General features: G+C 36.7%; 4 protein-coding genes across 4 annotated transcripts; 2 read left to right on the top strand and 2 right to left on the bottom strand.

Moving 5' to 3' along the window:
- The first annotated feature begins 259 nt into the window (after nt 1–259).
- Nucleotides 260–5,402, top strand: LOC117984120 (growth hormone-inducible transmembrane protein-like). Its single transcript, XM_034970775.2, has 8 exons — nt 260–432; nt 625–821; nt 1,650–1,755; nt 2,276–2,417; nt 2,940–3,115; nt 3,634–3,794; nt 4,449–4,581; nt 5,073–5,402. Exons 2-8 carry the CDS (start codon nt 632–634, stop codon nt 5,158–5,160), a joined length of 996 nt encoding a protein of 331 aa, XP_034826666.1. The 5' UTR covers nt 260–432; nt 625–631; the 3' UTR covers nt 5,161–5,402.
- Nucleotides 5,403–5,685: 283 nt separating this feature from the next.
- LOC117983756 (uncharacterized) lies at nt 5,686–15,671 on the bottom strand. Its single transcript, XM_034970381.2, has 7 exons — nt 15,421–15,671; nt 14,346–14,551; nt 13,308–13,521; nt 12,445–12,626; nt 11,642–11,780; nt 10,006–10,136; nt 5,686–9,693 (listed from the first exon to the last, which is right to left on the bottom strand). The coding sequence occupies exons 1-7, from the start codon at nt 15,460–15,462 to the stop codon at nt 7,389–7,391; spliced, it is 3,219 nt and encodes a 1,072-aa protein (XP_034826272.1). The 5' UTR covers nt 15,463–15,671; the 3' UTR covers nt 5,686–7,388.
- Nucleotides 15,672–17,886: 2,215 nt separating this feature from the next.
- On the top strand, nt 17,887–20,745 carry TfIIFbeta (transcription factor TFIIFbeta). Its single transcript, XM_034970935.2, has 4 exons — nt 17,887–18,343; nt 18,766–18,977; nt 19,695–19,820; nt 20,385–20,745. The coding sequence occupies exons 1-4, from the start codon at nt 18,040–18,042 to the stop codon at nt 20,553–20,555; spliced, it is 813 nt and encodes a 270-aa protein (XP_034826826.1). The 5' UTR covers nt 17,887–18,039; the 3' UTR covers nt 20,556–20,745.
- Nucleotides 20,737–25,691, bottom strand: LOC117984355 (tetraspanin-7-like). Its single transcript, XM_034970983.2, has 5 exons — nt 25,514–25,691; nt 24,935–25,123; nt 24,105–24,266; nt 22,579–22,707; nt 20,737–22,055 (listed from the first exon to the last, which is right to left on the bottom strand). The coding sequence occupies exons 1-5, from the start codon at nt 25,589–25,591 to the stop codon at nt 21,900–21,902; spliced, it is 714 nt and encodes a 237-aa protein (XP_034826874.1). The 5' UTR covers nt 25,592–25,691; the 3' UTR covers nt 20,737–21,899.
- Nucleotides 25,692–26,062: the final 371 nt, after the last annotated feature.

Genomic DNA, 26,062 nt, shown 5'->3' with positions numbered 1-26,062 from the left:
TCTACACTTCAAGTTGTTTGCCAAATACTCACGTACAAATACATTTTGGCAAACAAAAAAAGTGGCCACGATGTCACGTCCTAATAAGAGCTTAAATGCATTTAGCTATCTCGCTCTAACAGTAAGTGTCACAATAGGGCTACTTCTAATAGTCCTTATTCTGAGCTTACCATAGTCCTTGGTCAATGTCATTGTCAATCTCAATTGTTTACTGTCAACCAACTGTCAACGTCAGTTCGCATCGGTGGTTCGCATACATTTTCTAGAAATCAAAGGACAAATCACAGAGTACTTTTTACATATGGGACAAATTGCGAATTGCGAAATATTATTTAGAATTCTTTTTTTAATAACAAATAATTTATACATTCTGGGCTATTAAAGTATTACGTTTTTTGGGTAAATATTCATATCAAACTGGTAAAAATAAAGGTGAGAACTTACTTTAAAACAGACACGCATAGGTACGTGATTTGCCGAAATTACATATATGTTGAAGATTATTATTTATTGATCTAGACTAAAAATTTTTTTGCAGGACAATAATTTAGCGACTTAGCTAGTTTTTAGGATTACTTTATAAAAATACATGTTGAGTTTAAAGAGTTAATTTTTCTTTCACAGTTGCATCATGCTTTCACGATTGTGCGTAACCCGCTCGGCGTTTAGTGTAACCCATACACTGAAAACTCCAGTACCTCAAAGATTTGTACCAAAAAATTATATAGTGCGCAACTATGCACGCGAGCCTCGTTCCAGAGTAGCCACGCGATCACAGCCAACAATCTGGGAAAGGTTGATGGCCCCTGCTGGCCCCAATGGTAAAATGAGCTTTTAATGTTGATGATTTACGCACTCGCAATCTCTGTGCTTGGGTGGTTATAGGATCTATCCAAATACAACTATTTTAGAATAATATTCCACTGGCATAAATTTTGTATCATTCATATAGTCCTACATTTCTTAAATGAACTATTATTATTTTTTAAACCAAGGCCTTTTACGCCTTAGTAATATATTAATTCAAATCTAACAGTTAGATAATAAAAAGAGCAACTATTTGTTCTATTTATTAACACAATAATAAAGCAATTTTGTCAAATGGCTAAGAATCAGTTCCAATATTCATGTGTACATGTAGATAAAATGCAGTATGCTAGTAAATTAGGTATTAAGTTTGTAATATATCATTTTCTTAATTATTTAGTAGTAGTACGTAACATAATCTGCCCTGATTCACTATGATGTTGAAATCAAGGCAGGACCCAATTATAAAAGGGCTGATATTAATTCTTGTATAAAAAGCTGTAAAATATAATGTTTAAAATGTATTTTGTTAGTGGTCACAGTTCAAATAAATAACAGCACCAACACAACCTATACGCAGCTTTCACTGTCAGAGTGAACTAGACTGAGGGAACTCTTGGTTTAATCGTAAATTGATGATATGTCACATATTAGGCTTTGGTGATGTGATATCAAAGAAAAATTAGGCTTAGGGCTACCTAGTGTCAACTGTACAAACATTTGACGCCTGCCATTGACGTTGAAGCCTCAATGTATTGTTAGAGGTTGTGTTGTGAACTGTGCCACTGTCATCTTTAGTTATTTCTACCTCAAACAAATTGTGCGACTTGTGTTGTTTTTAGCTTTCAGCTTGGGTAAAGGTGCACTAGCAGGCGCATCAGCGGTGGGCCTTGCAGCATTATGTTACTATGGCTCCGGGGTCAAGCCTGGCACACTACAGGAAGCACAGTGAGTCATCAGTTAGCTAATCATCATCATCATCATGATCAACCCATAGCCGACTCACTACAGAGCACGGGTCATATGAAAAAGGTCATAGTTTGTGTGTGTGTGTGCAAGTGTGGATTGGCGGACTTCACACACCTTTGTGAACATTATTGAGAACTCCCAGGCATGCAGGTTTTGGTTCCTAGCCGTCATCAGTTTGCTAATATAATGATGAAATGGTGTTTGTTTATTATGATAAGACTGAATCTATTTTAAGCTCTTGGCATTGAATGAATATTTTTCATATGATAATCTATAAGTTGTTATTTTTGTAGCCGTTATGTTAACATACTTAGCAACAATTTTTTGAAAAATATACAAAACCAATATTTTACCTAAATCAAACTTGCAATTACATATTATATCAATGCATTTTTATCACTTCAAGTCAAAACAAAACAATTTTTAGGTTTAACTTTTGAAGTTATACTTAAATATTTACTAAGTATGTACTTACATATTTATATATTCTTTGTTTTAGCCTGTGGCCACAATATGTAAAGGATCGTATCAAAGCAACATATGGATATATTGCTGGATCACTAGTTCTCACTGCTGGTAGTGCCATCACTGTTTTCAGAACACCAGCCCTTCTTAACTTGGTTGCTCGTAACGGATGGATAGTAAGTAACTTCATACACTATAATATTATTATGATTGCAAAACTGACTAAGAGGCTCTACCGCGATAGTTTGACAGCTGCAGGTGTATTGAATACGATCACCTCTGATTGGCTGACATTCTTGCTATTTGCTAAATAGCATTGTTGCAGCAAACATTCTGTAAATGCAGCCAATTACAGAATTAATACTATAACAATGATTGGTGCAGCTTTTCTGGTTTAGACCTTAGCAGAAATATATCCATCCTGGAGTTGGACTAGTGCATTCATGTGCTCCTTAAAAAGATTTCACTTAATGCTGAATTATTGTTTACTAGAAAACCTTAGGTATGACATGTGCATTGTAAACACAAAACCTAGGTATTTTTTATTTTATTTTAAAGAACCACCAACAGAATCGTACAGTAAAAAATTACACTATTCAAATCCTAGGTGCTAAGTTATTATATAATTCAAGTTATAGGCGGTATTATTATTTTGTTTTGTAATCAGACTAATAAAATTGTATTTTTTTATTTTCCAGTCAATTATTGTGACTATGGCACTGATGATTGGTTCGGGGATGGTTGTCCGAGGCATGGAGTACCAGCCAGGGTTCGGAGCTAAACAGCTGGCCTGGATGGTGCATACAGGCATCATGGGAGCTGTCATTGCGCCTATGTGCTTCCTTGGAGGACCTATTCTGATGCGTGCGGCTTGGTAAATATTTTTATTGTTATTTGTAACTAGATGATGCCCGCGACTTCGTCCGTGTGGATTTAGAATTTTAAAAATTCTGTGGGTACTCTTGGATTTTCTAGGATCAAAAGTAGCCTAAGCCTTTCCGGGGATGTAAGCTATCTCTATACCAACTTTCATTAAAATTCGTTTAACAAATGGCCTGTAAAAAGCTAGCAGACATACACTTTCGCGATTATAATATTAGTATGGAAGTATGGATAGCAAAAATGATACCTTAAAATCCCTTTTTGAATTTTTGTAATTTTACAAAATAAACATTATTATCTATTTAATAAAACTGAAACTGAGTATAAATTTTAATTCATGGGTACTAAAAATAAAAATGAAGCATACTTAATACTAATGTATCACTAATAGATAAAAACTAACGATGAACCATGTTTCTGAGTTTATTTTGAAGTATGAATTTTTCCAGATTTCGAACGTCAAACCTTTTCAAGCTATTGCGATGAAATGAACATTTATTTTGTGTGCAGGTATACAGCCGGCGTGGTGGGCGGGCTGAGCACGATCGCCGTGTGCGCGCCGTCGGGCGAGTTCCTCAACATGCGCGCGCCGCTGGCCATGGGGCTGGGCGCCGTGTTCGCCGCGTCGTTGGCCGGCATGTTCCTGCCGCCTACCACCGCACTCGGCGCAGGTACATAATACGGGGGGTCGATGCGTTAGGGAATTGGGGTTGGGAGGTTGTGGTCCATAGTTCAGTTGTTCTGACGGGGTTCGGAAGTTGGCGGGTGAGGGCGTTGGGCGGCTGGAAGGTTGTGGGGTTGGTCCGTCTGGGGATCTGGAGATCATGTTGGGGCCAGGGGTTTGCATTGTGGGGTCAGTTTGTGAAGTCAGTCAGTCAGTCGGTTGTGATGTCATGCTTCATCAAAGGAGAACTGTTTAGACACCATCACAAAGTTTGAAATAAACGGTTTAAAAAGACCAAGTAATTAGTTAATTTAAAATTAATTAATACTTTTCATTTCTTTGTCGAATTCTGTACCTGAAGGGTGCCAACGGGACCCTATTACTAAGCTTTCCATCTGTCTGTCCGTCTGTCAGCGGACTATATCTCATGAGCCATATTAGGTAGAGTTAACATTTTCATATAATATCTTATTACCGCTATAACAACAAATTGAAACGTTCAAAATGGCTGCCATAAAAATTATAATAAAATTAAAATTTGTTATTTCTTGTATGATAGTGCAGAAGTCCCCTTTGTGTGCGAGTCTGACTTGCACTTGACTGTTTTATATTTTGGTTTTTTACTCTGTACCTTTTCACAAATAAAGGTATTTTGTTCCAGGATTGTATTCTCTGAGCTTGTACGGTGGGCTGATAGTATTCGGTGGGTTCCTCCTGTACGACACGCAAGCCATCATCAAGCGAGCCGAGATGCACCCTACATACGGATTCCAGCCCTATGACCCAATTAACTCGTAAGTGACAGAGCGTCAGCTACAGTTGGCGTGACGAATAAATAACTAATGTTTCAAAGGCATTTGCTGCGTGAGAACGGTGACGCAAGAAAATCCCAAGAGATATCACTTCAGCATGGCCGGCAACGCATTGGTGGTTCCTCTGTTACTGCTTATGTTCATGGGCGGCGGTAATCACTTAACATCAGGTGACCCGTCTGCTCGTTTGCTCGCCATTTTTATTTAAAAAAAGTTCAGTACCCTGCAGGAAATATTGTACATCGACCTTTGGAAAGAGATAGCGGTTTCGTAGAGTGTTCTCTGGTTTTTGAGATCGACAAAACATCACATAAGTATTAGTGACAGAATGCTCTACAAAGCCGAGATCTCATTCTAAAGGTCGATGTACAATATTTTTTGCCGGCTACTGTATTAGGTGTACCCTAGACCGCTGTCCCTAAAATCACTCTAGGGTCTAGTGTGGACTGGAGTAAATGTTTCTCTGTTTTCAGAGCAATCTCGGTGTACCTAGACGTCCTGAACATCTTTATGCGCATTGCCATGATCCTTGCGGGCGGCGGAGGTAACAAACGAAAGTAGACGACAACACCTGCACTCAATATTAGTATTTTATTTCAATTAGCAAGCAGAAGTTACATTTCGGCTTTATGTACTTTGTAGCTTAGCAAATTCTCGCGCATCGTTTCGACTCGTGAAATTGAAAGCTGATGTGATATTGTATAATGTAAAGAGTAATGGACTAAGGTATCGTTAAGTTTGCATAAATAGAATAATCCTAGTATATTTTTTCTTTAATAAATTGACAAGTGTTTATTATTTAACGTTTGGTTTTATTTGGCGAAGTGCGGTGTCAAGGGTGAACTGTTGACCATCTTCCAAAGTTTAATCAAATTGTTTTAACTAAGCGTTTAGCTAAGTGGCGCGGGCGGGTGAAACTAATTCGGTTGTAAACAAACTTATGACAGTAGTGCCATTTCCACAATGAATCACAATAAGGTGAGTGTGTGTTTATTCTCTTACACTTCCGCATTTATAATATTAGTATGGATTATTAGTTCATAAAGGTAACATGCATGGTTGGTTATAAAGTAAAACGAATTCAAAGAATAGCTCTATATACTTTATTTACAGGCTATTATACTTGAATTAGTATTCATATTATGAACAATTAAGCACAGCATTTGATGATAATAATAATTATTATTTTTAATTTCATAAGTTCAGCAAATTCCTCACTATCGGCGATTGAATCTAACCAATTATTTGGCAACTCATTTTCGTTACAAACAAATAGAGAGAGAGCCAGCGCGTGCCAGACCTTCGTTATTTTATAATTGCTGAAAGTTTCTCTGCATATTGTCCTAACACAGGGAGAAACGATCAGCGACTATAAAGTTAGGATCATGGTGGCTTTGGGAGATAACAGGAAATAAAGGTGTAAAAACAAATTAACATCAAAGTCTAAAGTCTAATATTTTTTATATTTTTCGAGTATAAGAAATCTCTCAAAGCCACCATGATCCAAACTATAGCCGCTGATCGTACCTGCCTGTGTTGGGGACAATACGCAGAGAAACTTTCAGCTTTTGTAAAAATAACGAAGGTCTGGCACGCGCTGGCTCTTAGTCCAAAAGGTCTTACAGAAATCAGATGAACAGAATACAATTTAAAACCGGCCGCATAGGTATATATCAGAAATTTCTGTCAGAAAAAAATAGGACGCATGCCACAGGAATTCTGTGCTATAATGACAATAATAATATACATTTATGCATTTCCAATGACTGTATAGAACATTAAATAACTATTTCAACAGATAGTGAGGATTATTTGTATTGTAACGGTTGTAATGAACATTAATTAAAACTGGGTTTAATTTGATTGATTTTAGAGAAGCTTATACATTACTTAATTAAACTTCGTAAAACTAAGTTATTTACTTAAAACATTAGTCATTAACTTAGGAGCATGATTGTGCATTTATTATTATCACTCACACAAGATCCTAAATGCATATTTTATAGATTAAATTAAGTCAATTAGGTACTGCAAGATATAAAAACTTAAATAAAATAATATCACAATAGGCGTCCAAACCTAATCTTTGGAATAAGAAATACAAGGATGTTCATTCAATATATTCGAAAATTTTGCGCATAATAAATCTTGGAACAAAACAGCAAGTGTAAGAAATGCTTCGCCACAGTAGTCTGTTGGAAATAACTTTAAATGCCCCAGCATTAGAGTCCATCCATCTTGTCTATTTTGTGGAAGCAGATAAGGCCCACTAGTTATACAATATATTGCTATCACTTTTTGGCAAGAGCATAATGTGGTTGGCAAAATGTCACAGCATTAAAAATTTAACTAAATCAGTCCTTGTGCAAGTGGGCCTAAGAATTTAATGCGGCTGCCGTGTGTTTTGACTCTTGTAACATAATAACAACTAAAATATAATATAATTATTTCCTAGGGGTTTTAGAACAAAACTGTCTATCGTCAAAAATATACGTGTGACAAAATAAAATGTAGACCCATAGTATAAACGGATCATTCTTAAAATATACACTAAAATTAAAGACTTAAAATAAGGCCTCTGTTCTTAACACATAAAAGGACATCACACACCTTATAATTTCATCAATATTAATTTTTCTTTGAAATGCATAATATAGTTACTGGATTCGTCTAAATACAATTTATTCGACGCACTAATTTCAAACCTAAAGTTAAGCTTATATTTAATAAATTGTGAGCAATAAAAAGAATTTATTGGAGATCTTTACTGTCACTAAAGGAAAAAAACTTCAAGTAGTAACATCACCAGTCTTGTGTGTTTGTTGCTTTAAATAAAGGGCGTACATTTGCCGCGCTTGATTCAATACCCTGTTTACGTTATGTTTGCGTACCATTTTGTCAAAATGCATCGCCAATTCGTTGTAGTCCATGCGATTTCTCATTATGTAATCTCTGTGCTGCAGCAATACTGTCAGGCATAAATACATTAAAAATGGATTCCCACCACCGAACACTGTCGGCGAAGGAAGACTGCTGATGCAATTTTTGACCGAAGTCTCAGTACCTACCGACGGAACGCCCGCACTCTTTTGCACGGGAGGTTTAAAAACCTCGTATTTCTTCTGAAAATTGTTGATCGTCGATGCCACACTCTGCAAATTAGACTGTTTGACATTTAGAAGAGATTCACAATTTTTCTTCGCGTTCTCTAATTCTTGGGACATGTTTGAGAAAAATTTGTGGGATTTTGAATTGAGCTCTTGCTGACTGTGTAGTGTAGGCGTGTCGATCGATTCAACGGGGTCTTTTTCAGAGGAATCTGATTCGCTGGAATGTGTGTTGGAATGCCTTATATTTTTTAATGATTCTTGGGGTTCCAAAGAGTGATTTTTTCTCAATAGCCTAATAGGTGTTATAGATTTTTTACCCGAATGTTCCTCAAAAATTTCTCCCGTATCGCCATCGAAATCTAACTCTGCTTGCTCGTCGGGCGTCTGAGGGCAGCTCGCAGAAGTTCTAGTGGTAGGAGTGTTTCTGTGCAACGGGTTTTCCCACAGGTATATATCTTCCGCGCTTCTCGCATTAGATTTTATAGTTTCGAGGAGCGGTGACCTTTTTATCGTTTCGACAGATTCTGCTACTTCGTTATGTACTTCTAGAGCATCGGTTGCGACGCAGTCTGCTTTCGTTTCTGCGTAAAATGCTGCCGGTTTATCTTCGGTGCTCGTAGAGTCCGATGGCGAATCGCATATCATACTACAGCGATTAACGTACGAGGGTCCGAACACTTGGCGGTCTAAATGTTCTAATTCCAGTCTCAATTCTCTCGTCATAGATGTCGTCATGGGATAGTATTCTTGCGAATCATCTGGACTGCTGCCGTCGTTGGTTTCGAAACTCATTTTGCTAACTTTGCTGAGTCCTTGATTCTTTAAATTTGTTGATGATAAATCGTTTTCGTCATACGATGTTTTGGTTAAAATTATTTTGGGGCATTCTTTCGAACGGGAACGCTCGATAGCCGAATGAGTCCTCTGGAGCTTGTCTTGTTTAACGATATTAGTTTTACTTCCAGTAGCGAAGTTCAGAAATTCGTTTAGATTTTTAATCATTCTAACTTTCGGTTTATTAGAATCTGAATTTGTAGAATCATCTAGAGTGTCTAAGGAAGAAAAAAATTTATTATTATGTACTGATATTTTATCTCTCAACAATCTTATCTGATTTCCTAAAGGAGTTTCTTTGGTTTCAGCATGTGCTGTTCCATTGGACAAGTTTCCAGCGCTCGACCAAACTATCGCTGTCGACTCGGGGACATCAAAGGCTTTTCCGTGTTCCGGTACACTCTTCATGCCTCTCCTAGTATTGACTTTATGTTCTTGCGACGTCGTCGTCGTTTCTGAACTCTTGTCGGCGACATTTTCGTTCGACAATTTTTTTGTTTGTAAAACAGCGTCATCCAAGCTTTGGAATTCCTTGGTGTGTTTTAATGAAGAACTATTTAAAATTTTGCGCGCCGCGTTTTCGTCTAAACTGTGATTTGTTTTTTTCGTAGTGACAAGCTTGGGCGCTTTTACGTTTGCTAAACTAAAACTCGAACTTTGACGGCGCATCGCACATACTTTGGTGTATGCGTTTTCTCGCGGTGCTTTTATCATGGGGCTCAGCGGAGGCGGATCGACCTCTGCTTCGACTGTGGAGTCGAAGTCCTTCTCCTTTAAAGATAATTCCATTGTGGGAGTTTTTTGTGGTAGCGAAGCCCAGAGTACTTCCAGCATTCGGAGGGCGTCGTCGAAGGCGAATTCACGTTTCATTTCCAAAAGCAACCATCTGTAGCAAAACAATAGATCGTCGGCTTGTTGGGATTTCAAATAATTGTAGAAATCTGGATCGTACACTTGCAGAGATTCAGTCAAATGTGTGAATTTCACCGTCATAGCTTCCCCGTCCAATAGGAAGTTGGGATACAGTCTACTCATGAGCGCACACAGACAAATATACGCATGAGCTTCGTCGCCCATCGTCACCAGTAAAGGAGACGCTAAATCTGACATACCTTGACAGTAGCTCACTGTTGGATGGTACAAGGCATACCTATAACAAAGGGAAAACCAAAATTTAACTAGGACATTTTCAGAAAGGCCTTAAATATGGTATCAGTCTAAAAAACTGAACTCTTGACTTTTTTAAACCAATAAGTTTGATAACCATTTTAAATTAACGATTTAACTAAAAAAGGATATCAAATATTTATGATGGATTTCATTATTTCATAAGTTCCTATACCAAACGCGTGACGTAACGTTTGACAAAGAGATGCTAATTTGAATAGTTGACATCCCTATTAAATGAAATTATAAGTATTGATTATATAATGTGAATGAAATACTAAAGAAAACACCTTACGTGGTGAGAATGTTGAAGAGCGATGCTATGTTTTGGTTGTCGTCGCTGCCTGCGTAGAAGTTGTGATGTCTATCGGTTCGAAGGACGTCTTTGCGCACCATACTCGTCACGTAGGCCAAGTCAGCATTTACCTGCAATCAGGGCCGTCTTTAACTTATTGGAGGCCCTGGGCACTTTAGAATAATGGGGCCTAATATTTTTGGGTTGGGGGTTAAAAAGATCGAATAAAGTCAGTCTTGACTACTTAACAATCTCTATGGTCCTTTGAGAGGACCTTTTTGACTTTTGATTATATCGAAATAAATAAGTTTTTCGGTAATAAAATATTGGCCGGTTGGTTATAGTTTGGGACTAGTGGACCCCTGTCGATCGTGGGCCCTGGGCACGTACCCAGAGTGCCCAGTGGGAAAGAGGGGCCTGCCTGCAATGTAAAAGAGAAGTTTTTGAAACTTGATTGTATTTTAACCAGCTTTTTAGGGTTCCGTACCTCAAAAAGAAAAACGGAACCCTTATAGGATCACTTTGTTCTCTGTCTGCCTGTCTGTCTGTCAAGAAACCTACAGGGTACTTCCCGTTGACCTAGAATCATGAAATTTGGCAGGTAGGTAGATCTTATAGCTGACATTTGGGGAAGAATCTGAAAACCGTGAATTTAGGGTTAGATCACACAAAAAAAAAATGTGGTCATGAACTAATAATTAGTATTTTCAACTTTCGAAGTGAGTGACTATATCAAGTGGGGTATCATATAAAAGGTCTTCACCTTGTACATTCTAAAACAGATTTTTATTTATTTTTATTCATCATAGTTTTTGAAGTATCGTGCAAAATGTCGAAAAAATACGACTGTAGTACGACACCCTCATTGCGCGAGCCTGACTCGCACTGGGCGGTTTTTAGTTTTTGTTTCGTTTTAACAAGCTAAAAATTGTTTACACAGAACACAGACATAAGACGTCTGACATCAGGTTTGGAATACCCTTTTTTGCATGATTTTTATGATACACATATTGATGCTCGCGACTTCGTCCGCGTGGATTAAAGTTTTTTAATAATCCTGTGTAAGTACAGAGTATAGTCCGCAACAGTTTGAGATGGCAATCGCCCCACACACCCACACTCGCCCGCACCGGGTTAGCGCGGGGGCTGTGCGGGTGTGCGGGGGCGTACCTTCCCGAATTGCGATTGAAATCTCGACCTGTCGCGTACTATAACTTATGTACGCCTTGAAGATGCAGGCTGATTGTAGATGAAGATGGAATACAAGAAGATTGCAAGATGTAGCTAAAGGTTTGGACAAACACGCCGAGCGACGAAAAGTGTCAAAAGTGGTCCTTAGAAGCTGAATACTCTATGAACGCAATTGAACTGCGTAGCGCGCATGTATTTCATGTTAAAAGATTTATTTGCCCAGGACTTGCAGTGCTGTACTGTTGCACTATATGTACATAATATCTAGACCTATATAACATGTATATAATCTATAGACCTATAGTCTATACAAATTACAACATCATAGCATTGTACGGAAGGTGAAGAGTAAATGGCTAAAATTGGAACTCCAAAGTTTTCCATTTTCTTATTGAATTGGTTCAATGTTGCAACATGCTCAAGAAACCCAGCAATATTTACTTACCATCCCCTTTTGTATGCAATCCTTCCATTGAGCTCGTAAGGCATAATATTCATTGGCTTTCTTTTTAATATAGTCCATTCTCTCTCTGCCTGTCATCCCATCTGGGTAAACGTTTAAAATGTGCTTCCATACAACTTTTCTGTAAGAATAGCATATATATTGTTATAGGTAGTAAATAATTTTTTTATGATAGTATTTTTACCCACACTTCAAGGAAATTTTCTAAATAATTTTTAAATATGTATATTAAAAATTGCAGAACCAGCATAATAAAGAGTAACTACTTTAAACAGTCTATTCTTAATTAGATACTACCTAATACCGCCGGGTGATTACGAAAAACGTTGCAGTAGCGACAGCAACGCAACAGCAGTAGCAATGCGACAGTGCATTTGCTGTCTCTCTTCTTCTTATTTGCTTTGTGGCTATTGCTGTCTCTCTAGTCGCTGTTACGTGTGACGTTTGACTGCGAGATTTACGCCTGTCGCTAGATACGTCGTAATCACCCCGCCGGTATGCGTTGTGACTGATGCGACTGATGGGTCATCATTAGATGACACGTTGGTGGTACTTCAGAAGGTTTCTATTTTCATTACTTTAGAAGTTGTAAGGTTTTGTGAAGGTTCCTACTGTCAGAAACCCTCATAGTGGCAACAACTGTAGTTTCAATGAACGTTGCACAAACACATAGGTAACGAACAAACAAATACATAAACATTATATTATATGTATACATTTTATATGAATGAATAAAATAGCAACAGCACAAAAAATTACCTTAGAGTGGAAAATAAAATATTTACCGTAAACTAGGTTCAATCCCACCACAGTATATAACTTCCCTCAGTTTAGATGTGTTATTAATCTGTCCGACTGCATCTAAGAATGCCCTGAACTCTATGTCGCTGAGCGGTGGCCGCGGTGGATTGGTGGGGTCATCATAGAGATTAAGTGCTCTCGAAAACATGTTAAATGTCTTCTCAACCTGTACAAAATTTATGCAATACTTATACTAATATTATAAATGCAAAAGCGTGTCTGTCTACTACATTTTCACAGATCATCCGTTTAACCAATTATGCTTTACTCTGGGGATGGACTTTATGTCACAGAAAATCAAAGAGTTCCCACAGGTTTAAACAAGTGCAAGTCGGACTCCTAGGGTTCCGTACTACATTTTTTCGACATTTTGCAAGATAAATCAAAAATTATTATGCATAATAAAAAATCTGTTTTAAAACCTACAGGTAAAGCCCTTCATGTGATAGAGGTAAAGTTCGTAAGTTTGTTTGTACAAGGTAATTGTCTGGAAATAATGACCCAATTTTGAAAATTCTTTCACCAGTAAAAAGATACATCATTCCTGAGTGACATATGCTATATATATATTTTTTTTTGAGATCCCTATGAAAATTATAATAAGCAACTGGTGCGAAGCCAGGGCGGATCCTTAATCCTACTAATATTATGAATGTGAAAGTGTGGATGTTTTGATGTTTGTTACTCAATCACGCAAAAACGGCTGAACGGATTTGGATGATTTGGAATGGAGATAGATTACACGTAGGGTACTTTTTATCCTACGTGTATTTGCGCGATTTTGGAAAATGTAAATCCACACGGACGAAGTCGCGGGCATCAGCTAGTTCTATATAAAGTTATTCACCTGGTTCATAATAAGCCCCTGAAAACCACTCTGTGTTTCTTGCTTCTCTGCTTGAGCAGCTTGGTACACTGTTGGCTGCTCTTTGCTTTGGTTGACAGGGGCTGATGGAGTTGCGGGGGGCTCCCAGTCCTCGGAAGCCTCCGCAAAAGGTTTCATATCTACCTTTAGCTGTACACATGGTTCTGATCTCTGAGTAAGAGCTATATTATGAGCCCTACAAAATATTGTTTAACAAATTAATTTAAATACAATATTAGAATTCACAAGAAGTAACATCAAAAATCACTAATGCATTCCAGCTTAACTTTATACAGTAAAAGCTTAACAATTTAAGAAGAGAAGACCCAAAATATTTTCTATAGGCTAACATTGGTACTGATTCTGAGCACACCCTAAATTTTAGAGTATTCACATCCTTTTTGCTAATGTAATATGAAAAGGACAGACACAGTGTGACAATTTTAAATTTAGAGCCGTTTTTTGCTGCCAGTTGCAAGCCTACTGTTTAAATTTGTAGGGTGCACTAAAATTTAGAATCTTCAAATGTAAAATTCATGTTCCCTCTTTTTAGCAAAACTATAAGGAAAAAGATGCAGATACTCTAAAATTAGTTTAGAGAAAGATAACAGAATCGACGCCATTCTTGTACTAAATAAACTTCAAGTAAATCCAGTCACAAGTACAGTATGGGTGACACCACTTGAATTCTCTTTTGTGTTTATCGTACTGGTGCAAACATTCTTGTATATGCCAGTAAAATAAACATGCATGCAGTACATGCAACACGGGCATGTACCTGTAAGTTTTTGGAGTTGTGTAATTGAAGAAATTGAATATTGTTTAGGAAAAAAATAGTGTGGAAAGCCACATGACTGAGAGGTCTCCACAATGTTCTCAAAGATGTGTGAAGTCTGCACATCACTAGGTAGACTATGGCCAAAGTCTTCTCATTCCGAGAGGAGACCCATGCTCAGTAGTGAGCCGACAATGGGTTGATGATGATGATGTGAACACGGTATACCACTATTCTACACTTACTTGAGAAAAGCAGCATCCAAATCCCAATCTGACAGCAAAGGCAAATAAATTTCTTGTCCATAATCATCAACAGTTCTATATGATAGAGTGAAGTCTGACTTTATATCAAATGCTTTTACTAAAATGCTCTGTAACACTTCCAGGGAAGTTATCTGAGGGTCCACTGAAAATTTTCGTAATTCGGGTTGCAGTTTTCCTTCGCATTTCTGTAAATAACGAAGCACAGATTGTTCAGTCTACAACAATGCGACCCAGTAAGAAAACCATGGGATGCAGGGAATCTTTATCTAATATATCTCCATGTGCTGGCACATATCACTGAACAACAAAATAACAAAAGAACTCACACTCTAGCCGACTCTCATGCTATAACTGTAATTGTTTGAGACAAAGAACCCGTTACATCAATGTAGATTGAGCTAACTACACAATTCCGGTTACGTTTTGAATTCTGATACCTTTATCAAGAGTTGTGATTTGAGTGTCTGTGGGGGACTCCAGGGGGTCTAAGCAGAACCGCCAACATTGATTTTACTTGCTAGAGATGAGAAAATTTGCACAAAAAATTCAGTATAAAATAATGCACAATGAAACTGAATGTGAATGTGACCCAGAATGAAATCTGAGCACTCTGACTCCACAAAATCTAGTCTGCCCTACCCCTATACTGTAGTGCAAATTAACTTGCGAATGAAGGGAGCTTACGAGGTAGGCTGTCATCTGAAGAGTAATGAAAGTCGAGTAGGTCAAGCTAAATGAAGGGACAACGATACTAGTCTCTCAGCACTAATAAAATTCACAGTCTTAACCCACTTTCATTAAAAGTATTTATGGATGAATGATAAAATATGCCTCTACTTCCTCAACCCTCAGTGAAGGTAGAATTAAAAAAAAATACGTACAATATTCTCTTGGAATTTTCACTATTGAATCTAATAATATATTCAATGTTAACTAATAAAAGTACAAGTCTCTAAAATATAGTAAAGATGAAATATTGTGTATAACAAATTCGTGCAAATAGCTGTTTTTAGAACAATTTATAACTATTAATTGTATTAAAAAAATTAAAAACCTTGACTTTCACTCGAACTGCTTCTTTGCTGTAGCCAAACATTTTGTCTCACATTACTATTGAAACTGCTGCCAGCTGCCTACTTTTATTGTTATGATTTTATAATTGTAATAGTGAGGTCAAATAACCATTACTCTTCACATACACCATATAAATTATTTTCACATTTATATATTTTTAAGCAATTTTTTTCATTTCCTAGTTTTTCTAGCATCATCAACATCAAACAATACTGCCGACCAATTCCAAATCAAAATGATTCCAATTCCAAATGACATCAAACATCAAATACATTACCAAAGACAAGAGTTAAAAGAATATCGGTGGAGAATATAGGTAATCAGTAATCACCAAAGAGAATATAATCACTACGTTCTAACATTAAGTGCCCCGTACACGGCTAAACATGTTTGTCTAACACGCCGTCGGCGTCAATCAAAGCCAAACACGTAGTTTGTCTGACAAATGCAGTCGTACACCTTCAAGCATGTTTGTCAAATACACCAGCCAAACATGTAGTTTGTTTGACAAACACATCAAACACGACCGCAGAAAATCAAATAATTTAACAAACACGTAATATTTGACAAACATGTTTGACTGTTTACGGGGCACTTTACAGTTTTGAGCTGTGGTGCTAAGTTTTCTTTTCTGTCTTATTAAAAGACCATAGTAGATAATCTATGTAAAAGACTATGGTCTTAGCTCCTGAGGCACTAGCTTATCCACATATTCTGAAAGTAAAGCGCTAGCCGCGAGATCGAGAACTTGAACAGATTGGGACTTGGGACTGGTTGGGACGTATGAGATGGCTTAACTCCATCGGGTTCAGCCGTGGTTCAGCGCTCGGGATCACAGAGTACTTTTTACATATGCTCGGGATTTTCTATTCTGTGCTGAGTGACGTCTAAGAAATGACATTGACAATCATTGTGATTGGTTGTCAACAGTGGCCCTACCGCGGTTGTTTGACAGCTACAATGTCACGATCACAATCATCTCTGATTGGTTAATGCTCGCTCACTATTGGCCACAATGCATTGTTGCAACAAGAATCGCACAAATTCAGCCAATCAGAACAATTGAGATTGTAATAATGATTGATGCAAGTTTTAGACAATCGCCCTACAGGGTGCGTAAACTTAGATCAAATAGTAGGGAAATGTATTGCGTACTATACTGCAAAATTACATAGTACATAAAATTCTGGGTTGTTACTTATTTAACAAGTATTTTTAATTTAGCAGTATTATAATCAAGTAATTCAAAAATTCAAGTTCAGAGGGCAGTAGTGCTGCGTATGTTTTCCAATGTCGTCAGTAGATGGCGGTATGTCTCATTCCATGATTATACCAGCTCAAAATAAACAACTAAAGTGGTAGGTAGCTTTTATAAAAAGCGTTATTTTATGTTTTATTTTTTTATTAAAAGTAATTAACTTGTATTCAAAAGAAAAGAAAAGAAAAAGTAAAATAAGAATTATCACGTTGTTTCTCTACTAAATTTACATTGGCGGAATTTTTGCGAATCACAAAACGACGGTATAAAGAGCCGAATAGAAGAAAAAAAGAAGTTAAGTATAAATTTTTTTGTATAGCTTTTTCCGTAATTCTTTCTAAGAAGTTAAAAATAAAATATTTTGAATTTATCTTTATTTAGTTGTATTTCTGCTAAATCACACTGGCAGCACTGGTCATTGACAAAAACAACAAAAGTCAATAAATGAAAATGTCGGACGCGTGAGTTGTGTTGTATTTTTTGGATTAAATAACCTAATCTAAGATTTTTGGTACGTGCGAAATGTGAATTTGCCTAAGGCCTTTAAGTTGAGCTTTAGTTCATGCGGTCAGGTTCATTACAGTGATATTTGCGCAACTGTTTACTGTCTTTGTTCTGCGCGTGGAACACTAAAGACAGGATTTGTTAGTAGGTATAGTCAGTGTATTTTATTCATTGTATTAAACTTTTAGTGCATATTTAGTGTATTAAAGTTACTTCTAGTGTAAATTATAGTGTAGTCATGTCATCAGCAAAACATTTTACGATGTAAATGATCAATTTTGTTTTCATTAAGTATAGAAAATATAACCTACATTATTTTAAAAATAACTTTGTTTTATTCAGGGCTGATTTTTTCAATCGCCAAATAAAACTCACAAAATCAAAAATCCATCGTTATATTTTGACGATTGAAAAATCAGCTATGTAACCCAAATCTAGAATAATAATAAGAAAGTAGGATAATATAGGTACCTAGTACCTACGTACCTATATTATACGTATAAATGTATATAGTACCTATGGCTATGTATTACATATATACGTAGATATAGATTCAATCAACATTGTTCCAAATTTCAAATCTAGGGGCGCTTGTAATGCATTTCCAATTTTAGGCTCGAACTCGAGCTTTGGTCTCTATTTCATACACAGAGTACATTATATATTTCATATATTACAAAGTACTCTGTGGTTGTCAACGTCGAAACGTAAAAACAAAAAATCAAAAAATCGGTTCAGCTGAGACTCTTCAGTCTTTTTCAATTTAAGCATTTGTTTCTAAAGTGAATTTCTTATCTAATTGCAAAAGGCTAGTCAATAGATAATACCTAAGTAATAATGAGTGTGAACCATTTGCCTCAAGTTGACCGCGAGTTGGATTTATCAAACACAGGTCGTGGTGTTTGGCTTGTTAAAGTACCAAAGTATATAGCGAATAAATGGGATAAAGCTCCTGGCGAAATCGAAGTGGGCAAGTTAAAGATTTCCCGTGTTTCTGGGCAAAGGGCTCAAGTGCAGCTGTCGCTTTCCGAAGCTGTGTTGTGTCTTAAAGAGCCAGGGGAGCAGTCTATACCCAAAGAACACCGTCTTAATGTATCGAATGTGACTCGACAGTCGTTGGGAGTATTCTCTCATGCAGTCCGTAAGTGTTGTGTTGATAAAAGAAAAATTAGCCTTGCTTTAGTTTATTTATTAGAATTTTTGATGTATCAGTGCTTGACTTCAGGCATACCCAATGATTAGTATAATTTCAAAACATGAGCCAATTCTAAACGTGCAGTCATACTACTGTGTGTCGTAGTAACAAGCAACCAAAACCAATAATTATTAAGTTTATGATTTTTTTGATACAAAGGCTCCCAGTTCCTTGATTCTTCTTGATAGGCTGAAGTTTAGTATGGAGGTAGCTTATACCTTGCATTAACACATAAGCTACTTTTAATCCTTAAAAATCCAAGCGTTTCCCCAGGGATTTTTAAAAACCTAAATCAATGCAAAGTTGCAGGCATCATTTAGTAATTAAATATACTCTTTATTAAATCAAAACTTAAATTTTCTTTTTAGCTTCAAACACAGATGCTGTGGTGCCAGAATCTGAGAAACTATACATGGAAGGAAGGATAGTTCAAAAGCTGGAGTGCAGGCCATATGCTGACCCTACTTACTATAAACTGAAGTCAGAATCTATCCGAAAGGCTTCTATGCCTCAAAGACAAGTGCAACAGCTAGAAAGGATTGTACAAACCTTTAGACCAGTTTCAGATCATAAGCACAATGTAAGATACATTTTATTACAGCTTTGGCTTGTCACTTCTTTCTTTTGGGCCTATTGCCACACTTAGATGTTGTCTATCTGTTCTACATGATTGTGATAATCAGTTTGGTGCTATACCTGCAGTTATTCTAGAAACTGATTATGATCAAATTTTATATAGTTTGAAAGTCTGCATGTCTAATTTGCTTTTAAAATTTTTAAACTGTTAACTGTCTTGATTAAATTATAAATATAAACTAGTTCACACTGACTCTTTACATGCCCAGATAGTTTAGATAGCCCAGGTCCTTATTCATATTTTGTCACTCACATTTCATATGCATTTGGTAAGGCAACCTTCTTATTAAACCTTTATCCAAAACTAGCTTATGCTCGCGACTTCATCCTCGTGGACTACACAAAATTTCGAACCCCTATTTCACATTTCTCATCAAGAGTTGAATTTTCAAAAATCCTTTCTTAGCGGATGCCTACGTCATAATAGCTATCTGCATGCTAAATTTCAGCCAGATCCGTCCAGTAGTTTGAGCTGCGCGTTGATAGATCAGTCAGTCAGTCAGTCACCTTTTCCTTTTATATATTTAGATTTGAAGTTCTATAAGTTGTACAGACTTATTACAGCAAACCTTTGTCTGTGTGACATTGTGTGAATTTACCTTATTTTGAGGATAATAATACCTATATTCTTATTAACATCTTTAATTGTTTTCTTTTATAGATTGAATACCAGGAGAAGAAGAAAGCTGAGGGTAAAAAGGCTCGTGATGATAAAGAGGCTGTGCTCAATGTACTGTTTGCAGCATTTGAAAAACATCAGTATTATAACATTAAAGATCTCCAAAAGGTAAACCCCAAAGTACTAATTGATGGACCCTTAAATTGTACAAATGATTTTATAATATCAACCATAATATGGTACCTATGACTTCATCCTTGTGGGTTAAGATTTTTACAAACCTCAAGCAAATTCTTTGATTTTTTTGGGATAAAAAGTAGCCTATGTATTTCCCCAGAATGCAAGCTACCTGTGCACAATTATTTCATCAAAATCGGCTAGCCTAGTTTGTTTAAATAGTGTACATGGCGGAGAGGCCGTAAAAAGCTAGCTGGTTACATATTAGCCATTGATAGTAACCAATATTTATCGATGGATAGTAAAATCGGTAGCTTTGGTTTCAAATAAAAATATTTTGATGTGTAATCTTTCAGTTGAATATTTGACTAGGACCTGTCAATTTAGTTTAGTGTAGAGATTACGTGCAAAATAATTATTGAATTATCGACATCCATCCATCCATTGGCGTGCACAGGTTTTATGCATCTACGACCTGCACGCCACTGCATCCATGACTACATGAAGAATCTCCAATTTTGATGTTGTTCAATAACTTGTTATTTTTTGTTTTAGATCACTAGACAGCCTATCGTATACTTAAAAGAGATATTAAAAGAAGTATGCAACTATAATTTGAAGAACCCCCATAAAAATATGTGGGAGCTGAAACCAGAATATAGGCATTATAAACAAGATGCGCCCGTTGAGACCAAGGAGGACAAGCACAGCTCTGACACTGAATAGATTAATATTGTTGTGCAAATGGTAATGGTGATTTATATATTATGACTTATGAGATAATGACTCCTATTAATAATTGTAATAAAATGAATTTTTAAGCCACAACTATTATTGTTTTAAATCATTTTTAAGGGCATTTCTGGCATGATTATCTCAGTGTGGGATATTAAATGAAAAATTTGTATGTTCGTAATTTCACTTTATTTTTTTGAATGTTTATTTTTAATTTTTACGTAGTAAAATTGACAAGTTTTTCAAGAAGGGTATAGAATTGAAAGATCAGTAACCAACATTTATATTAATATAATATGTAGATAGATTTAATGTAGGTATAGGTTGAGAAAATTACTATAAAAACGGTTAGCCACAAATTTAATGTAAAGTACGATTGAAACTTAAATGCGCCCCTGAAGTTTGCGCACGACGTTGCGCACTACACACATTTTGGGTGTCCGAAGGAAGCGAGGAGGGTAACTGCGCGCGTGTCGCAACTTCACGCAGACACATTTAAGTTTGAATCGTACTTTACATGTATTTTTTAATTTTTAACAACAACATTCAATACTATGGAGAGTAGTTATACAGTTAAGTGTAATTTTACTACAATTTCTTTTTCTGCAAATCAATAAAGAACATTTGGTCTGTTGGGAGGCTTCAGCCGTGGCTAGTTACCACCCTACTGGCAAAGCCGTGCTGCAAAGGTAGCGTTCCGGTACAATGCCGTGTAGAAACCAAAGGTTAATGGGTAAAAACTGCCATACCCCTTCCAGGTTAGCCCGCTTTCATCTTAGACTGCATCATCACTTTCCACCAGCTGAGATTGCAGTCAAGGGCTAACTTGTATCTGAATAAATAAACGTAAAAGTAATGTAACTTTCAGGAATCTTTTTGATTTTATGAAAAACTAGCTTATGCCCGCGACTTCGTCCGCGTGGACTACACAAATTTCAAACCCCTATTTCACCCCCTTAGGGGTTGAATTTTCATAAATCCTTTCTTAGTGGATGCCTAGGTCATAATAGCTATCTGCATGCCAAATTTCAGCCCGATCCGTCCAATAGTTTGAGCTGTGCGTTGATAGATCAGTCAGTCAGTCAGTCAGTCACCCTTTCCTTTTATATATTTAGATTTCTGTAGATCTTATGAATAAAAATTAACATTAATTGTCTGTATGTGAAGGTTTCTGACAAAGTGTTAATCAACATACAAAAGTTGGCGCGCGAATCGCAATGCATCGCATGCCAGGTATAGCTAGTTATAATAAATAGAATAAAATACACTAAATAACTATTCAGTCGTGAGATTCAAAGTCGATATAATCCAATGTCCGGTAGTCGAGCAGAGTTTTCAATTAATGACGTCGTATTTAGATTTTTCGATGTACCTGGCGAGAGAGCAGGACAGCATGGCGCCCAATAGAGGCAGCAGTGCTGTTCCAACAGCAATTCCAAACAGTATGTTCAAGTTAGTCGTGAGATACTCTGTTATCACCTCAAAGCATCCCTGAAAATGGGATAAAATTAACTGTTCCTTTTTGATTTGAGTTTAATCCAAAGAGTTTAAAGAAGGGTTCCGTACCAACGTACAAGAATTTTTAATTTATTTTTTCGTCTGTTTGTCCGTATGTCACCAGCCTGTATCTCATGAACCGTGATAGTTGGACAGTTGATGTATTTCTGTTGCCGCTATAACAACAAATAACTAGGTACTAAAATCAGAATGAAAATATTTAAGGGGGCTCCCATACAACAAACGTGATTTTTTTGCTCGTTTTATAAAGATGTACGGGACCCTTTGTGCACGAGTCTGACTCGCATTTGGCTGGGTTTTTAAATTTTTATTATTTGTGGATATAGCTGAAATAGACACATTCTGTGAAAATTTCAACTCTCTAGCTATTACGGTTCACGGGATACAGCCCGCTGACAGACAGACGGACGGACGGATAGTGGCTTAGTGATAGGGTCCTTTCGGGTACGGAACCCTAAAAACATTAGTTAAGTTTAATAATATGTATTCATCTTACTCTTTGGTAAACGTCGCTGTAGTTGGCCGTTACGCAGCGCGTCTTGTCCAGGCAACAAGAGATCGGAATCACTCGCTGGGGAGACAGTCGCATCCAGTCCGTATAGTTAGAGACGCCGCAGCATTGCAACTGTTGAAATCCAGGCAAGTTTCGTTGAGATAGCTTACAAACTTCAGTTAAACACAACGAAAACCGGCCAAGTGTGAATCAGACTCGCGAGCCGAGGGTTCCGTACTACAGTCGTATTTTTTCGATATTTTGCGCGATAAGTTAGAAACTGTTTTGCATAAAAAATAAATAAAAATCTGTTTTCCCTAAAATTGTAAATCCCTTTCATATGAATTAGTAGTCATTCATCTTACTTTGAAAGTTGAAAATACTAATTTGTTCATGAACACATTTTTTTTTAATGTAATCACAAATTCTCGGTTTTCGGATTTTCCCCTTACGTGTGTTATAAGACCTGCCTACCTGCCAAATTTCATCATTCTAGGTCAACGGGAAGCACCCTATATGTTTCTTGACAGACACGACAGACAGACAGATAACGAAGTGATTCTAAGTATAAGTGTTCATTTTTTCCTTTTGAGGTACGGAACGCTAAAAGTAAACGGGCCTTGTTTGTGCCAACTTTGATTTGATACGCAGCCAGACAGCAGTTAGGATTTACCTACTTATTTCAGGTTTTTAATTGCATAGCAATTTCATGGCTAGGTAGAATTCAGTAAAATTTACTGATAACCGTACCGTAAAGATTTAATCTTTACGGTATTCTGTTAGATCAGTATAGGTAGATAGGTACCTACCCGCACTCAATTTGTCATTAATAGAGCTGACCATTAAAACAAAAGTCATACCCTCTAACAAATAAACCTGGAATAGCGGTGGAATAGTAATACTCTGTTTTGTCTTTCTCCTGTCATCAGTAATTTGACATTTGAAGGAAAAAGACAAAACAGAGTATAACTATTCCACCGCTATTCCAGGTTTATTTGTTAGAGGGCAAGAGTATTGTTTTGGTTATCGATGTTGGTATAAGCACGGTAATATTATCATATATAAATATATATATATAACATTACCGTGGTATAGGTATACCTATGTACTTACTTCGGATTCTGCCTGAGAGTTTTTCATAATGTTCTCTACTAGCGACCCGCCCCGGCATCGCATGGGTGCAATGTAGATACTAATGTGGTGTCATTGAGGTGTCATTGCCTCGGAAACTCTCAAATGAAAGGATTTTTTTCCGACCTAATTCACATTATTTCAATTTCTCTGGAGATCTCTAATTTTTTGAGAATTAAACTATAGCCATAAACCTTCCTCTTGTATCATTCTATCTATTGGTGAAAACCGGATTAAAATCCGTTTCGTATTTTAAAAGATCTACGCGTTCATACATATACATACATACAGACAGCGGGAAGCGACTTTATTTTATACTATGTAGAGAAGGTGTGTTTGGCGACTGGCGTTTTGCGATACGTAGAAATAAAACCTTCGTTGAAAAAAAACTTGATTACCGTCGATTGAGCAAAGTCAAAGTTGGCCTTTTCTGGATTATAGGAGATTATCGTCTTTGTCAGTCCATCGTGCAGACCTCTCGCAAACGTGTCCCGGTAGCAAACCGCCGACGCGCCAACTCCCGCGTCCATCATAAAAATACAGACCAGAAATCCACCATACTGCAAAATTCGTTAAGATTAATTTCATTTAGAATTTTAATTACTTAATCTGTGGACTGTTTAAATGAAATTTAAAGCCCTGACTCGAAAATTAACGCACAGCTTAAACCGCTCGTCCTAGAGCCATAAAATTTGGAGGGTTTGTTCTTTGTAAAGAATAGATCCACAACGAAAGGATTTATCGAAATTCCACCCCTAAGTGGGTTAAATGGGGGTTTGAAATTTATGTAGTCCACGCGGACGTAGTCGCGACGCGAGCGTAAGCTAGTTAGTATAATAATTAATATGTAGGTCAACTATTATTTCGATGATGTCAATTGTCAACAGATTTCTGCGAGTAGATACCTAAACCTACGTATAGTAGGTATAGCCGCACTATGTTATATTATCGGGTGTATCACATTGCATGCACTTTGCTGACTTTTCTTTTATATGCCTATGTACAAATCTACATTAAAGTAGCTGAAGTAACATTTTTTCAAATTATTAATGTTTAAGTAGATAGCTTATTAAGTAGGTAGGTACCTTTATACCTATCTATTATTGTTAAACAATAAAAATAGAAAAGGTCCCGAACTGAACCTTGTAGAACACCCATTCGAGTAGACTTAAGTATTTCCACGATTGTTGATGTAACTTTTTATGTAATTTTTATTTAGCTTACTTACAATGTACAGTAGCACAGGTTGTCCTTTAATGATGCATGAGAATGCGACGGAACTGATGAGCACGATCAGGCTGGCGATACCAATGATCACAAGCGGAGCAGTCCCAGAGAACTCTGGGGACAACTCCATATACTTATAAAGGTCGAACTCCGCCCACAGACCCACAACGAGGATGAGAAGGCCCGTCAGCTGTGAAAGTGTTGCATTCGCATCATTCAAACCAAACTCATACAAAGAACACAAAGAACTTGACAATAAAGAAAAGAAAAACCGTTTCTGACTTCACGTTTTGTGAAAGTATCAATTAGAAAGATAACTTTAATTTTAAAAATAATAGTCGTGATGCTATTGAAAATTTGGCATCTTGATATTTTTCGCAAAAACAATGGGTTTTCGAGATTTTATTTGGATTTTTCCCAATTATGTATGTTTGCAGAAGAACTCATCCAAGAGAAGACTCGGTAGTTCATTACAATTTTTTTTTACTTTTTGAGAGCTTTTGGATGTACCTAGCAGTTTTTATTTTTACGCGCTTTTATTGAAAGAGGACAGATATATACATCTGGTTAAAAAACTTACCCAAAACACAATGTTGAAAACAAAAAGCAAAGTCTTGAGGCAAGCTATGACGGCCACGTTTTTGAATTGGTTGCCCATTGTGGTTGAATTTGTATTACATTTTTATTAGACTGTTAATTTTGGTAAGCAAAATGTTTGGCTCGGAAGGCCGGAGTGAATGGGCTTATATGATAACAGTGCGCGCGCTGGTGCAGAACGCATGCGTCAATAAATTGGCATCTCCCTTTTGTTTGTAAATATATCGTGGTAGGTACACACATTTATGAAAGTTTATTTTGGGCTTTAGATTATCAGCAATATATGGCTATTAATCATCTACTAATAGATCTTTTGTTTCTATTGAGATAGCTTCGATTGATTGAACGTGAAAGTACAACCGAACTTAACGAATTAAAAATAGAAGTAAAGCACTTTGTCACGTTTTTAATACCATTCTGTTTATTTTAGTAAGATAGGAATCAGCTAATTGAGTTGAAAGCTTTTTAAGTTTACCTAAGTTTATGTTGGTCTCCTTAGGTATGTCGCAAAAAGGAACTCGAACCATAAAGT

Source organism: Maniola hyperantus, chromosome 1 (assembly GCF_902806685.2).
Source record: "Maniola hyperantus chromosome 1, iAphHyp1.2, whole genome shotgun sequence".
In the NCBI taxonomy this organism is placed as follows: domain Eukaryota; kingdom Metazoa; phylum Arthropoda; class Insecta; order Lepidoptera; family Nymphalidae; genus Maniola; species Maniola hyperantus.
Note: the sequence above shows the minus strand (reverse complement) of the source record. Positions and strands in the feature narration are given on the sequence as shown.

What these genes read in the sequence shown, in the direction of transcription:
- LOC117984120 (XM_034970775.2), top strand. Translation starts at nt 632, where the DNA reads ATGCTTTCACGATTGTGCGTAACCCGCTCGGCGTTTAGTGTAACCCAT. An exon ending in GGCACACTACAGGAAGCACA is followed by an intron (nt 1,756 to 2,275) that starts GTGAGTCATCAG and finishes TCTTTGTTTTAG; the next exon opens with CCTGTGGCCACAATATGTAA. An exon ending in ATTCTGATGCGTGCGGCTTG is followed by an intron (nt 3,116 to 3,633) that starts GTAAATATTTTT and finishes TTTTGTGTGCAG; the next exon opens with GTATACAGCCGGCGTGGTGG.
- LOC117983756 (XM_034970381.2), bottom strand. Translation starts at nt 15,462, where the DNA reads ATGTTTGGCTACAGCAAAGAAGCAGTTCGAGTGAAAGTCAAG. An exon ending in AGGGGCTTATTATGAACCAG is followed by an intron (nt 12,627 to 13,307) that starts GTGAATAACTTT and finishes AATTTTGTACAG; the next exon opens with GTTGAGAAGACATTTAACAT. An exon ending in GGGATTGAACCTAGTTTACG is followed by an intron (nt 11,781 to 12,444) that starts GTAAATATTTTA and finishes CTATTCTTACAG; the next exon opens with AAAAGTTGTATGGAAGCACA.
- TfIIFbeta (XM_034970935.2), top strand. Translation starts at nt 18,040, where the DNA reads ATGAGTGTGAACCATTTGCCTCAAGTTGACCGCGAGTTGGATTTATCA. An exon ending in TTTCAGATCATAAGCACAAT is followed by an intron (nt 18,978 to 19,694) that starts GTAAGATACATT and finishes TTTCTTTTATAG; the next exon opens with ATTGAATACCAGGAGAAGAA. An exon ending in ACATTAAAGATCTCCAAAAG is followed by an intron (nt 19,821 to 20,384) that starts GTAAACCCCAAA and finishes TTTTTGTTTTAG; the next exon opens with ATCACTAGACAGCCTATCGT.
- LOC117984355 (XM_034970983.2), bottom strand. Translation starts at nt 25,591, where the DNA reads ATGGGCAACCAATTCAAAAACGTGGCCGTCATAGCTTGCCTCAAGACT. An exon ending in AACCTGTGCTACTGTACATT is followed by an intron (nt 24,267 to 24,934) that starts GTAAGTAAGCTA and finishes CGAATTTTGCAG; the next exon opens with TATGGTGGATTTCTGGTCTG. An exon ending in ACAGCGACGTTTACCAAAGA is followed by an intron (nt 22,056 to 22,578) that starts GTAAGATGAATA and finishes TCCCATTTTCAG; the next exon opens with GGATGCTTTGAGGTGATAAC.